The sequence below is a fragment of the Phyllobates terribilis genome, unplaced genomic scaffold (genome assembly GCF_046119375.1).
Source record: "Phyllobates terribilis strain yellow unplaced genomic scaffold, ASM4611937v1 Scaffold_4__5_contigs__length_816908805, whole genome shotgun sequence".
In the NCBI taxonomy this organism is placed as follows: Eukaryota; Metazoa; Chordata; class Amphibia; order Anura; family Dendrobatidae; genus Phyllobates; species Phyllobates terribilis.
In genome coordinates this window covers 282030933-282043923 of record NW_027362764.1, presented here as the reverse complement: position 1 = coordinate 282043923, position 12991 = coordinate 282030933, and the positions used below count along the sequence as shown (strand labels likewise).

Here is a 12991-nt window from a genome sequence, read left to right as displayed (position 1 = left end):
AGCAGTTCTCCGGCAGTCCTCTCTATTAGAAATGGGGTCGACCAAGGAAGAGCTGTCCCAGGAACAGCTGAGCACACTGGATGAGCAGAGCCCGGATCCTGACCCACCACTGCAAGAACAGCAGCAGCGACAGAAACGGAGACAGCAGGAGACGCGGCAGCAGGAGGTCTCCCAGCACCATGGTTGTGGCAGCAGTGGGAGTGGGCGTTCTGCAAAATCCACCAGGCACAGCAAAGATTCCACCGTGACCAAGTCCCCATCCAGCTGAGGGAAATCCACGGCAGTTGTGATCCCTCCTCCTAAACCAGTATTCCTGTTCGCGTCAGGATTGGTTAGTGATCTCTGTGAAAGTTCGTATTATAATTAGCTCCTTTCCCTCTCATTTTTTAGACTGAGAAAAGTGTTAGCAAGACCAAGCATAAAGTCTGTGCGCTCTGCAGTGAAGATTTACCCGTAATTGGGTGCAGAGGCTCTGCAGTTAATGCATACAGCAGACGGTCTGTGAAGAGACCCCCAAGATTTGCCTCTGAACTGCGGTCAATAATTAAGTCAGATGTGGAAAATACCTTTAGGTCCTTACGGGGTGGGGATAAGAGACCTAAGAGGTCTAGACATTTGTCCCCGGATTCTGGGTCTGATTCTGCAGAAAGGGAACTTTCTGATGCAGATTCCTCAGATTCTTCCTCTTCTTCCTCCTTGTCCCCTAAAGAAAGCAGTGGTCGTAATGGTTTCCCCATAGAGGAAACTGCTTGATTAAGGCAGTTAGATCCACTATGGGGTTAATTGACCGTAGGCCAGAAAAAACTGTCCAGGACATAATGTTTGGCGGGCTGGATCAAAAAAGCATAGGTCTTTCCCTCTTAATGACAATATTCAGTCTTTAATTAAAAGGGAATGGAAAAGACCTGAGAGTAAAAGTCTAACTATTCCAAAAAGAAAATATTTTTTTGATGATCCAGTATGTTCATTCTGGGAGAAAGCCCCGAAGCTGGACGTAGCCATAGCTAAAGCATCCAAAAACTTTGCTCTTCCCTTTGAAGATATGGGAGTATAAAAAGGCAGACACTTTCCTAAAAGGATCCTGGGAAGCTGCCGGGGGGGGGGGGGTGTTTAAAACCCACGGTGGCCGCAAGTTGCACCGTTAGATCTATGATGGTCTGGTTGAGTCAGTTGGAGACTCAACTTCGAAATACAGTATCTAGGGAAAAAATTGTAGACACCATCCCTTTAATGTGGGGGGCAGCTGCTTTTTTGGCCGATGCATCCGCCGATTCAGCTACATTGGCTGCCAAATCAGCAGTTTTCTCCAACTCTGGTCGTCGAGCTCTTTGACTCAAATGTTGACCAGGAGCCCTTCAGGCAAAGTCCAGACTTTGCTCTATTCCCTGTGAAGGGGAGTTTTTGTTTGGGTCAACTCTAGACGATATACTTGATAAGGCGGGAGATAATAAAAAACGATTTCCCATCCCCACAATCCCTTCATATAAATCGTCTTTTCGGAGAAAAAGAAAGAGAAATTCATTCGAAGAAAGCCCCCTAAAAACCAAGATGGTTGAGAGGACAAGAAACAAAAGAACAGGGGTTTAATGTTCAATAACCCTTCCCGTGACAACAGAAAACCTGCACAATGAGTTTTTTTTCCCAGGTGGGGGGGCGCGCGGAGACTATCCTTGTGTCTCGCGGCCTGGGAAAAGATTTCCAACAGTGCGTAGATCTCCAATCTGGTAGAGGCCGGTCTAAAGTTTAGAGTTTCTTTCAGTCCCAAAACCAAACTACGAAGTGACTCCCCTACGATCCTCAAAAATAGAGCAGGTATTCCTAGAGCAGGCAGTTCTAAGACTGGTAACAAAAGCTACAGGAAGTCCCCCTTCAAGAAAGAGGAGAAGGATTTTAGTCCCCGTTGTTTCTGGTGAGGAAACCAGACAGATCCTTCAGGACTATCATAAACTTACATAGACTGAACAAATTTTTAAAAATTCCAACATTCAAAATGGAAACAATAAAAACGCCTGTGAAAATTTTGTTTCCAGGTTGTTTCATGACAGTTTTGGACATAAGGGACGCTTACTACGTTGATCCCATTCACAGAGACTTCCGGAAATACCTCAGGGTAGCGATTTCTATAGAGGGAAAAATCAAACACTACCAGTACGCCGCGCTCACAATCGGTCTCGCCATTGCTCCTCGGGTGTTCACCAAATTGATTGCAGAAGCGATGGCACACCTGAGGGAGCAAGACATCTTAATTGTCCCATACCTGGACGACTTCCTGGTTGTGGGCAACTCCAGTCACCACTGCAGAAATCAGCTGAGACTGGTCATGACTTCTCTAACGCGTTTAGGTTGGCTCTTGAACCTAAAGAAATCAAAGACCAAGCCAAGTCAGGTGCAGGAATTTCTGGGTCTCATTCTGGACTCAGAGACAAGTGTCGACTCACAGAGAAAATGATACAAAGGATTATGGGGCAGATGTCTCAAGCAATAGTTCACCCTCTATGACTTTACGGAAGGCTATGTCCCTACTAGGCTCCATGACCTCCTGCATCCCAGCAGTTCAGTAGGCCCAAATCTACACCTTCAGTGGCAGATTTTAATGGCTGAAATTTCCCTAGGAGGGCGTTTAGAAAATCAGCTAACGCTATCTCCAGGAGTCATTCTTTCCCTGGGATGGTGGGGAAAGATAAATAATTTGACCAGCGGTATTCCCTGGGTGGGCAGGGTCACTCAAGTTTTGACCACAGACGCAAGTCCCAGTGGCTGGGGGGCACATCTGAAAGATCAGGTAGCTCAGAGTATCTGGACAAAGGAGCTAATGTTGGTGTCCTCAAATATGAAAGAACTCCTAGCAGTGAAGTTTGCCCTGATAGAATTCTTAGACTCTCTCCGGGGTCCTCATGTGAGAGTGTTCTCAGACAATCAGGTAGTGGTTGCAGATTTGAACCACCAGGGAGGAACCCATTCCTGCCCTTTGATGGAAGTGACAAACTTCATCTTTCAGATAGCCGAGATCAATCTTATGTCCTTATCAGCACTACACATAAGAGGCGTAGAGAATCGCAAAGCAGATTTCCTGAGTCGAACCAGGTTAAGACAGGGCGCATGGGAACTAAGCGAGTCCGTTTTCAACCAGATTGTACAGATGTGGGGCCTTCCTATCATAGATTTGTTCGCCAACAACCGGAACAAAAAGATAGAAACCTTCTGCTCAATTGACCCAGAAGGAAGTCCCCTCGCACTGGATGCCTTCATGATCCCATGGAATCAGGGTCTAGTTTATGCCTTTCCCCCGATGGTACCGATACCGGGGGTCCTGTGAAAGATCAGGGAGGATGGGGCAAGGGTAATATTGACTGCCCCTTTTTGGCCAAAGAGGATATGGTTTTCCTGGCTGAGGAAGTTGTCGATCACCGATCCTTGGGTGCTACCGGAAATTCCGGATCTTCTCTCCCAGGGGCCGGTGTGTCATCCTCAAATTTCAAGCTTACATATGACTGCTTGGAATGTGAGAGGGCTCTCCTAAAAGATAGAGGTTTTTCCCCAAATCTAATTGCCACGCTACTCCAAAGTAAGAAACTGATTACTACTAAACTCTATGGGAAAACTTGGAGGAAATTCCTGGGGTTATCAGGGACTAACGTAACAGGAGAAGGTCCAGTACCAACTATCCTTGAGTTCCTACAGAAAGGGTTAGAGCAAGGTTTAGCTACCAGCACCCTGAAAGTCCAGGTCGCAGCACTAGGGGCACTGTATAATTGTGATTTGGCAGGGGACAGATGGTTAGCTAGGTTCATCAAAGCTTCGGTCAGGTCTAGACCAATAGCTAGTAAAAAACTTCCACCTTGGGACTTAAATTTAGTTTTTATGTCCTTGACTAAGCCCCCCTTCGAACCCGGAGACTGTGCGTCACTAAAAATTCTGTCCCTCAAGACATCATCATTTCTAGTGGTGTTAACATCAGCGAGCAGGGTTAGTGATATCTAGGCCCTGTCAGCAGGATTGCCCTTTACATAGATTTGGAGGACAGAGTAGTTCTCAGACCTGACCCAGCCTATTTGCCCAAAGTGGCCTCTCGATTTCATAGATCCCAAGAAGTCACCCTTCCTTCCTTTTTCGCTTCAATTCGTAGAACAAAGGAGAAAAAGACCTCCATACTCTAGACGTGAGGAGGTGTATAATCCAATACCTGGCAGCCACACAGGAGTAGAAAAAGGGTAGGGCTCTGTTTGTATGTTTTCAGGGTCCTCGTAAAGGGTTAAAGGCCTCGAAGGACACCCTGGCGAGATGGATAAGAGACACCATTTCCCTAGCATATTCATCAAGCGGGGAGACCGCTCCGGAGGGATTGAAGGCTCATTCAACAAGGGCAGTGGCAACTTCCTGGGCGGAGAAACCAGGCGTCTCTATAGAGCGGATATGTAAAGCTGCAACTTAATCTACTTTCTTCAAACATTATCGGCTAGACCTATCCTCTTCCTCTGATCTTACCTTTGGCAGATGGGTTCTGGAAGCGGTGGTCCCTCCCTAGAGTGCAATTCTCTGTAATTCTCTTCTTAGTGCCGTCATGGGGGAGGGAGAAAGACTTAATTACTTACCGGTAACATGATTTCTCTGAGCCCATGACAGCACCCGTATATTCCCTCCCTGCACTTTTGGTGAGCACACTTATTTGTTAATTTTATTTAATTACAGGGTGTTCCTTATAAGCAAGACAATGATGATGTTTTTTTGTTGCATTAATCTGAAGGTCCTTTCGTGCTCTGTAAATAACTGATGCGGGGAGAGGTACCGCCCTTTTTTATCTGTAGGTTTCCTGTCCTTGAAGGGCGGATCCCCTCTCTCCTTGGTGCTGTCATGGGCTCAGAGAAATCCCGTAAGTAACTACGTCTTTTGATGGCTATACTCACTGACAATCTCTTTGAACCCAATATGTGTCCCGCAAGGTCCAAATTGCTTCAAAATACTCAATAGTGTTATTAGAGCTGTGAAATATTCCATACTTTGAACATCCTGTATTCGATAGTGTAACTTGCTGCTTGATAGAGATTGAGTTGACCTCCATTTACAAGCTTTGTTATTGCTAATTTTGACTTGCTGACAGGTCCTTTTTTTAAATCTTTATTTTACTCACTTTTAAAGTGCCATTAGTTCCACAGCGCTTTACAGACCTTATCATCACTGTCCCCATTGGGACTCACAACCTAAATTCCCTATCAATGTGACTTTGGAGTGTGGGAGGAAACCGGAGGACCCGGAGGAAACCCACACAAATACGGGGAGAACATACAAACTCCTTGCAGATGTTGCCCTTGGTGGAATTAGAACCCAGGACCCCAGCACCATAAAGCACACTGCCATTGGATGTAACCGACAGAATGTCTGGTCTCTGTATAAATGTCTTGATTAACTCCATAGGACAGGTGATAAATGTTAGATTAATGTGAATGGAGGAGAGGTCATGTTCGGACACTGTTACAGCCTTTAGGAGACATAGAAAGTGATTCTGTATCTCTCATAGACTCAAGTATTGCAGATTAATTTACAATTATTTTATGGTTGTAGCCCATTGTAGGTATGTGAACAGTAACTGCGTTATTTTCATGTTTTGTTTTTCTTATTCTTTGTTTCACAGGTGTTAATTTTGTTTAAACTTATTCTCCTTGAGAAGAAGGTAAGTGTATTTCATATAGCAATATAAAAATATATAAAGCAACTGTCATCAAAAATTACCTAGCACAGTGTTTATATGCACCTACTATATAAGTTTATTGTGCTTATATAGCACACAGATCATACTTTAGAAGACCCAGCTGGTGGTTAGGTAAACTTATGTGCGATGACAACTGTCATTAGCGAAGTAAAGATAAGCCTTGCACACCTCACAGCTTAAAAGCGGAACTAGAAACTTCCATATTTTTTTTTTTTTAGATTATTCGAAGGTTTATGCTGCAGTGATCACTTTACTGAATAATGAGCAGTGTTTTATTTGTTCATTTTGCTTTATGCCGTGGTCATATAAGACTTTCGTATTCCCATTTTGTTAAAATCCAGCTAATAACTGAAACAAATACATTTTGTGGAAAGACATCTTGACTGTGCATATATACAGCGGTTCACATTAACACTAGTTAGATTAGGTGCCAAAACTTGCCCTAGAACCATTTAACATGATCGTTTTGTCTCAGCTGCAGCTAACCCCCTTAATTTCTATGTAATGCAAAGTCTACAGAAGCGAACCAGTACATATTACAGAAAATGGAACAATTTAATCTAAAATTCAAAAGTTGCCATCACTGACATTTCTGATGTTATCCGCTTTAACCGCTTCCAGACCGCCCACTGTACATGAGCGTTGGCGCTGCCTGGGCTCTGTGCAGCGCCGATGTTTATGAACGGTCGGTGGTCCCTCAGGATCCTCAGGGTCCTGCAAGCGCTGCAGGTGTGGTGCAGAGCGGCAGCTCTGACAGGGGACATCATCGGAAAACAAAAACAGTAGGAGCGCCAATGGTGAAGAGCCTGAGGTTTGGGGGGGGGGGAATGAAGGGGGAGATGTTGTGACCACTCGCCTGGTCCTGTTGTGCAAAGGAGCCCCGCACAACAAGGGAAAACGTTTCCAGGTGGGAGTCTGTAAGATGATCACAACTAAGCAGGAACTGTTGTAGGGAGCTTCTGTCTGATTCAGCGGTCACATGACCAGGACCGTGTGACCGAAGTGGGCATTCCACAATGACATCACGGCAGGTCCTGTAGTAGGCTAGTTGTAAACAGAGCAGCTTTCACCGCTCTCCACAAGGGAGATTAGCAATCAAGAAAGAAGGAATTGTGCGGTGTTAGTGAAGCACTAGAACAACTAGACAGTGGATTAGGTTATAACACACAAACCTTTTATTGTTTAGTACGCTCTCTAACGCCACGACGCGTTTCGATAGCAGACGCTATCTTCCTCAGGTATCTACCTAAGGAAGATAGCGTCTGCTATCGAAACGCGTCGTGGCGTTAGAGAGCGTACTAAACAATAAAAGGTTTGTGTGTTATAACCTAATCCACTGTCTAGTTGTTCTAGCGCTTCACTAACACCGCACAATTCCTTCTTTCTTGAGGGGACATCATCGGGACCTGATTGGATCAGGTCCCAATGATGTTAACCCTTTCCTATCTTCTGTATGCCACGATCTATAGTGATCGCGGCATTTAGAAGATAGTGAGAGGAGAAGGGGTCGTCCACTTACCTCTCCGACGGCCCCCTGATGTCTTACAGGACCTGCCGTTGTCATGGGAGCCGGAGGTCACATGACCGCCTCCGGATTTGCCATATATGGTGTCCTGCTAGGCTCAGTTTGCAGCTGAAGTCTAGCAGGAGACAGACTGTGAAACTGTCAGCAAAGCTGTCATGCAATGCAATACATGTCTATTGCATTGCATGAGAACAGTGATTAGAAAAATAAAAATTAATGTCCCATACAGGACTAAGTAAAAATGTACAAAAAAAGTCTCAAAAATGTTTTCAAACTGTTAAAAAAAAAATCACAAAATAAATAAAAATCAATAAAATATTAAACCAATAAATCCGTATATTTATGCAAAAACAAAAAAAGTACACATATTTGGTATTGCCGCGTCCGAATCAACCCGATCTATAAAACTGTCACACTAATTAACTCCTTTTGTGCACACCGTAATAAAAATAAATAAAAAACGGAGCAAAAAACTATGCTTTTTCATCATATTTCCAAACAAAAAGTGGAAAAAAATGCGATCAAAAAGCAAAATGGAAATAAAAATGGTACCGCTGAAAACGTCATCTTGTTCCGCAAAAAAAAAGCCGACATACAGCTCCATCAGCCGAAGAATAAAAAAGTTATAGCTCTCAGAATAAAGCGATGCAAAAAAAAAAAAATGTTTCTATAAAATTGTTTTATTGTGTAAAAGCGCCAAAACATAAAAAAAATATACTGTAAGTGTAGTATCGCTTTAAACGTACTGACCCGAAGAATAATGCTGCCTTATCACTTTTACCACACGCAGAACGGCATAAAAAAACCTCAAAAAACAATTCCTGAATTGTTGGTTTTTGTTAATTTTACCTCCCAAAAAACGGAATAGAAAGCGATCAAAAAATGTCACATACCCAAAAATGGTTTCAATAAAAATGTCAACTCGTCCCACAAAAAACAAGCAGTCACATGACTGTCGGCCGAAATATGGAAAAATTATAGCTCTCAAAATATGGCGATGCAAAAACTAGATTTTGCAAAAAAAAGCGTCTTTTAGTGTGTGACAGCTGTCAGTCATAAAAACCCGATATAAGTCTGGTATCTCTGTAATCGCACCGACCCGAAGAATAAAGTAATCTCATCACTTTACCGCACGAGGAACGGCGTAAAAAATAAATAAAACCAATTCTTCACCTGCTACTGATTTGTTTATTCTGTATCCCAAAGATCGCAGTAAGGCTCTGCTCACATTTATCCTGCTCTCTGCGCTGAGCACTTACACCAGAGTTGAAATATGTGATTCAGACGGAACCCATGATGGAAGATTCCTTGTAATGAGGCAGATATAGGCCACTGTGGATGCCGTCTGGCCTGTGATCCCATGGTGTCATTTGTTTTAGGCGTGCATAAAAGTGCGGTTGGCCACAGTTTTGTGCACTTCTGAAAAAAAGGACACCGCTAAACAGAGGCCAGACGGAGTCCAGAGTAACTCTGCTGCCTCATTACAGTGAATGGATCCCGCAGGGGTTTCATCTGAATTACATCACTTGGAAATTTAGATGGAAACCCCAATGTAAGTGCTCAGCCTAGAGCGCCGGATAAATGTTACATAAAATGTTCCCAATAAAAGTTTCAACTCAGTCCTCAAAAAAAGCTAGTCCCCACTCAGATCCGTCATCTGTTAAAAATATAAGGGACTTATATTTCCCCCACATATGGGGTATCGGTGTACTCAGGAGAAATTGCACAACAAATTTCATGGTGCAATTTCTCCTGTTATCCTTATGATAATGCAAAATTAAGGGATGAAAAACATTTTTTTGTGGGAAAAATGTGAAAATTTTATTTTTACAGCTCAATATTGTAAACTTCTGTGAAGCACCTTGGGGTTCAAGGTGCTCACCACACATCTAGATAAGTTCCCTAAGGGGTCTAGTTTCCAAAATGGTGTCACTTGTGGGGGGTTTCCACTGTTTAGGCACATCAGGAGCTTTCCAAACGCAACATGGCGTCCGCTAATTATTCAAACAAATTTTACATTCAAAAAGTCTAATGGTGCTCCTTCCCTTCCGAACCCTGCAGTGTGCCCAAACAGTGGTTTTCCCTCACATATGGGGTATCAGCGCGCTCATGAGAAATTGCACTACAAATTGTGTAGTCCATTTTTTCCTGTTACCCTTGTGAAAATAAAAAAATTGGGTCTAAAGTAACATTTTTGTGAAAAAAAGTTAAATGTTCATTGTTTTCTTCCACATTCCAAAAATTCCCATGAAACACCTGAAGGGTTAATAAACTTCTTGAATGTGGTTTTGAGCACCTTGAGGGGTGCAGTTTTTAGAATGGTGTCACTTTTGGGTATTTTCTGTCATAAAGGCCCCTCAAAGTCACTTCAAATAAGATGTGGTCCCTAAAAAAATGTTTTTGTAAATTTTGTGGGTAAAATGAGAAATCGCAGGTCAACTTTTAACCCTTATAGCTTCCTAACAAAAAAAAAATTTGGTTTCAAAATTGTGCTGATGTAAAGTAGACATGTGGGAAATGCTATTTATTAACTCTTTTGTGTGACATATCTCTCTGATTTAAGGGCATGAAAATTCAAAGTTTGAAAATTGCAAAATTTTCAAAATTTTCGCCAAATTTCCGATTTTTTTCACAAATAAACGCAAGTTATATCGAAGAAATTTTACCACTATCATGAAGTACAATATGTCACGAAAAAACAGTCTCAGAGTCAGGGGAATACGTTGAAGCGTTCCAGAGTAATTACTTCATAAAGGGACAGTGGTCAGAATTGTAAAAATTGGCCCGGTCACGAAGGCAAAAACAGGCTCTGGCGCGAAGTGGTTAATAACACATTTTTTTTCTCCTCTTTGACAGGTTCTATTTTATGTGTCTCCCGTTAACAGACTAGTGGGTGCTTTGATGACTGTCTTGTCTCTATTTCCAGGTCAGATGTGATTTAAGATTATATTCCTTCTGTCACTATAGTTCTCACTATTTATAACTTTGTATTTTGTGCAGCATAAGTGCCAAATTTGTGCTGGGAACTGTGTAGTAGCCAGAGCAAATAATCATAAAGGGTCACCCTTCAGCTAACAGAACACTTGCCTGGACACATGAGCTCCACCTCTATTTCACACAAATAATTCAAAAGTCAAATAAAATAAAGACCATACGGCCATCTGCGTTAAATAGATGTTCTCTATCCGTTTATTGGGGGACACAGCAGCTTAATGCTGCTGACACTAGCGGACATTTGCTTTAAATAGATTTTAGCTGCAATAAAACTTTTTTAGGCCAGTTTCTGGAAAGCCCCAATATTTTCTTGAATCCTGGGTTCACTAGAGAAATATTCCATCTGGGACCAGCAGAGGTTGAGCTTTGTAAACCAGTGAGAGCGACTGAGCTACAATGTTTCCGTAACTTCCGGTCATTTCTATGGAAGTTACAGAAAGCAGGTAGCTCAGCCAATGTTTTCATAGATCCACCTTTACTAGTCGGCATTATTCTCAGCTCATCCATGAAAGGCTAAGATGAGAATAACCCTTTAACTAAATAACCCACAACAGCACTCCGCTATGCAGTGGTTTGTATTACATTGGCCCACATATGCCACTGTATTGCTGTATAGCACCATACATACACTGAAATATACTCCAATGTATACTACTCAGTCAGGCAGATGTGAAAAGGGTCTGAAGAGATTTGTAAATGTAAGCCTCAGTTGTCTACAGTTAGTTGGCATACATTTTCTTTTAATTATACATTTTACTATTTTACCTATTAGCTGTTTATACAAACATGTTTTAGGAATTTGTGTTTAAATCCTTTTCTTGTTTCCTTGCCTAGTTGGTTGTGGGTCATTAGATAAGTGTTTATTTGTTGTAAATTATGTAAAACGTTCAATAAAAATGATCTGCATTTTTTTTTTTTTAAAAACTGTTTTAGCCTTAGTGCTGCTTGTTGTAATAGCTTTTTCTTGCTTTCATATAGGTATGATTGAGCATGGACTCACAGACAGCTCCCACTACAGGCCTCGACAAAGTATTGCAGAAGAAGAAGTTCCTGCCGTTGTGTTTTCACAAGACAACAGTCCAACACCATCTCTGATTTCAAGTCCTAAAGATGAAGATACTGAAATCGGACAAGACTCTTTAGTAGAGCCCAGCAAACCAGACGTTTCAGGTACTGACCATGGAGTGGATGTTAATGGCAGTATTGAGCATCTCAGACCTCCGTCTCATACATCTCCAGAGTCCGTTGAGAGTGACTGGGAGACATTAGATCCAAGCATACTGGAGGAGTGTCTTGCAGCAGATGACGGAGAAGTGTGGAATGTAGGACCAGGCCCTTGTGAACTTCTTATTAATGATGCAATGGGTTCAGGAAGTGTTCCCATAACTGTGCAACCTCAGTCTAAAACAGGACAGGCCGTATTTACCCCAGGACTTATATCTGGTCTGGAAGAAGACAAATATGGAATGCCACTAGCAATTTTTACAAAGGTAAGATTAATGGCTAATGTGAGATCGAAGATTGGTACAGCTGGAAACAAAGTGTATTAACCCTCATTGATTAGATACTTTTGACATCCACAAATAAAGCCTGAAATATTAGTGTATATCATAAAATCAATATATGTGTGAAAATGCCACCCGGCCGTATACAAGACTGGGTTCTTTTATGCAGTTTTGCATGGAAGCATATTTTTTTTAGTAAAAACGTGCATAAAAACTAGTGTGTATGTATGTGTGTGTGTGTGTGTGTGTGTGTGTGTGTGTGTGTGTGTGTGTATATATATATATATATATATATATATATATATGTGTGTGTATATATATATATATATATATATATATATATATATATATATATATATATATATAATTTATTTATACAGGGTGGTCCAAAAGTAGGTGGACAGAAAATAATAACATTTATTTTGATTTATATATAAAATTATATTTACTAACAGAAGCATAACATTGACAATTAAATTTTATTACAATAATACAAAAGCCCTTAAATTTTATCAGCGCAGGTGCTCAACCTGTTTTCCATTACAATTTGCACAGCTTTGAAGTCTGCCTCTTACGCTTCGACAAACTTTTTTGCACAAGTCTCTTTGGGTATTAATTTCTTGAAATGCATCTCTTATGTAATTTTTCAAATCACTGACACTTTTTGGTTTTCGACTATAAACTTTGTCCTTGAGTACTCCCCAAAAGAAAAAATCCATTGGGGTCAAGTCTGGTGAATGTGCCAGCCAATCAAGTGGGCCTCTTCGGCCAATCAATTTATTAGGAAATGTTTCATCAAGATACTCGCGGACTACTCTTGAATAATGTGGAGGGGCCCTATCTTGTTGGAAATAAAGGTCATTTGAATTAGGCTGTTGCTGTAACTGGGGAACAACTTGATTCATTAGAATTTCGAGATACTTATCTCCTGTGACTGTTCCATCAAAAAATATTGGTCCTAAAACACCAAAACTTGAAATACCACCCCGAACATTGACACCAGGCTCATTTAGTTGTTGCTCTAATGTTAAATGCATGTTCTCATTATACCAGTAAATACAATTATGTCTGTTAATATGGCCGGATAATTTAAAAGAAGCTTCATCACTCCACATAATGTTATCTAAAATTACTGGATTTTGTTTGATAAAGAAATAAAGAATAAAGTTGTCTTATCAATTTAACCACATTGTGAACGGCATCAAAAACAAAGAAAAAAGCAATTCCTGAATTATTGTTTTTTGCTCTTTTTACCTCCTA

The 12991-nt window shown here is 41.4% G+C and overlaps 1 protein-coding gene across 1 annotated transcript in view; it reads left to right on the top strand.

The window, feature by feature from the left end:
• AVL9 (AVL9 cell migration associated) overlaps positions 1 to 12991 on the top strand; it is a 69441-nt gene that overhangs the window by 33148 nt on the left and 23302 nt on the right. The window contains exons 8-10 of the mRNA XM_073678283.1: positions 5630 to 5668; positions 10089 to 10158; positions 11205 to 11716. Of these exons, the coding sequence (XP_073534384.1) occupies positions 5630 to 5668; positions 10089 to 10158; positions 11205 to 11716 (621 nt within the window). The remainder of the gene's footprint in view (positions 1 to 5629; positions 5669 to 10088; positions 10159 to 11204; positions 11717 to 12991) is intronic.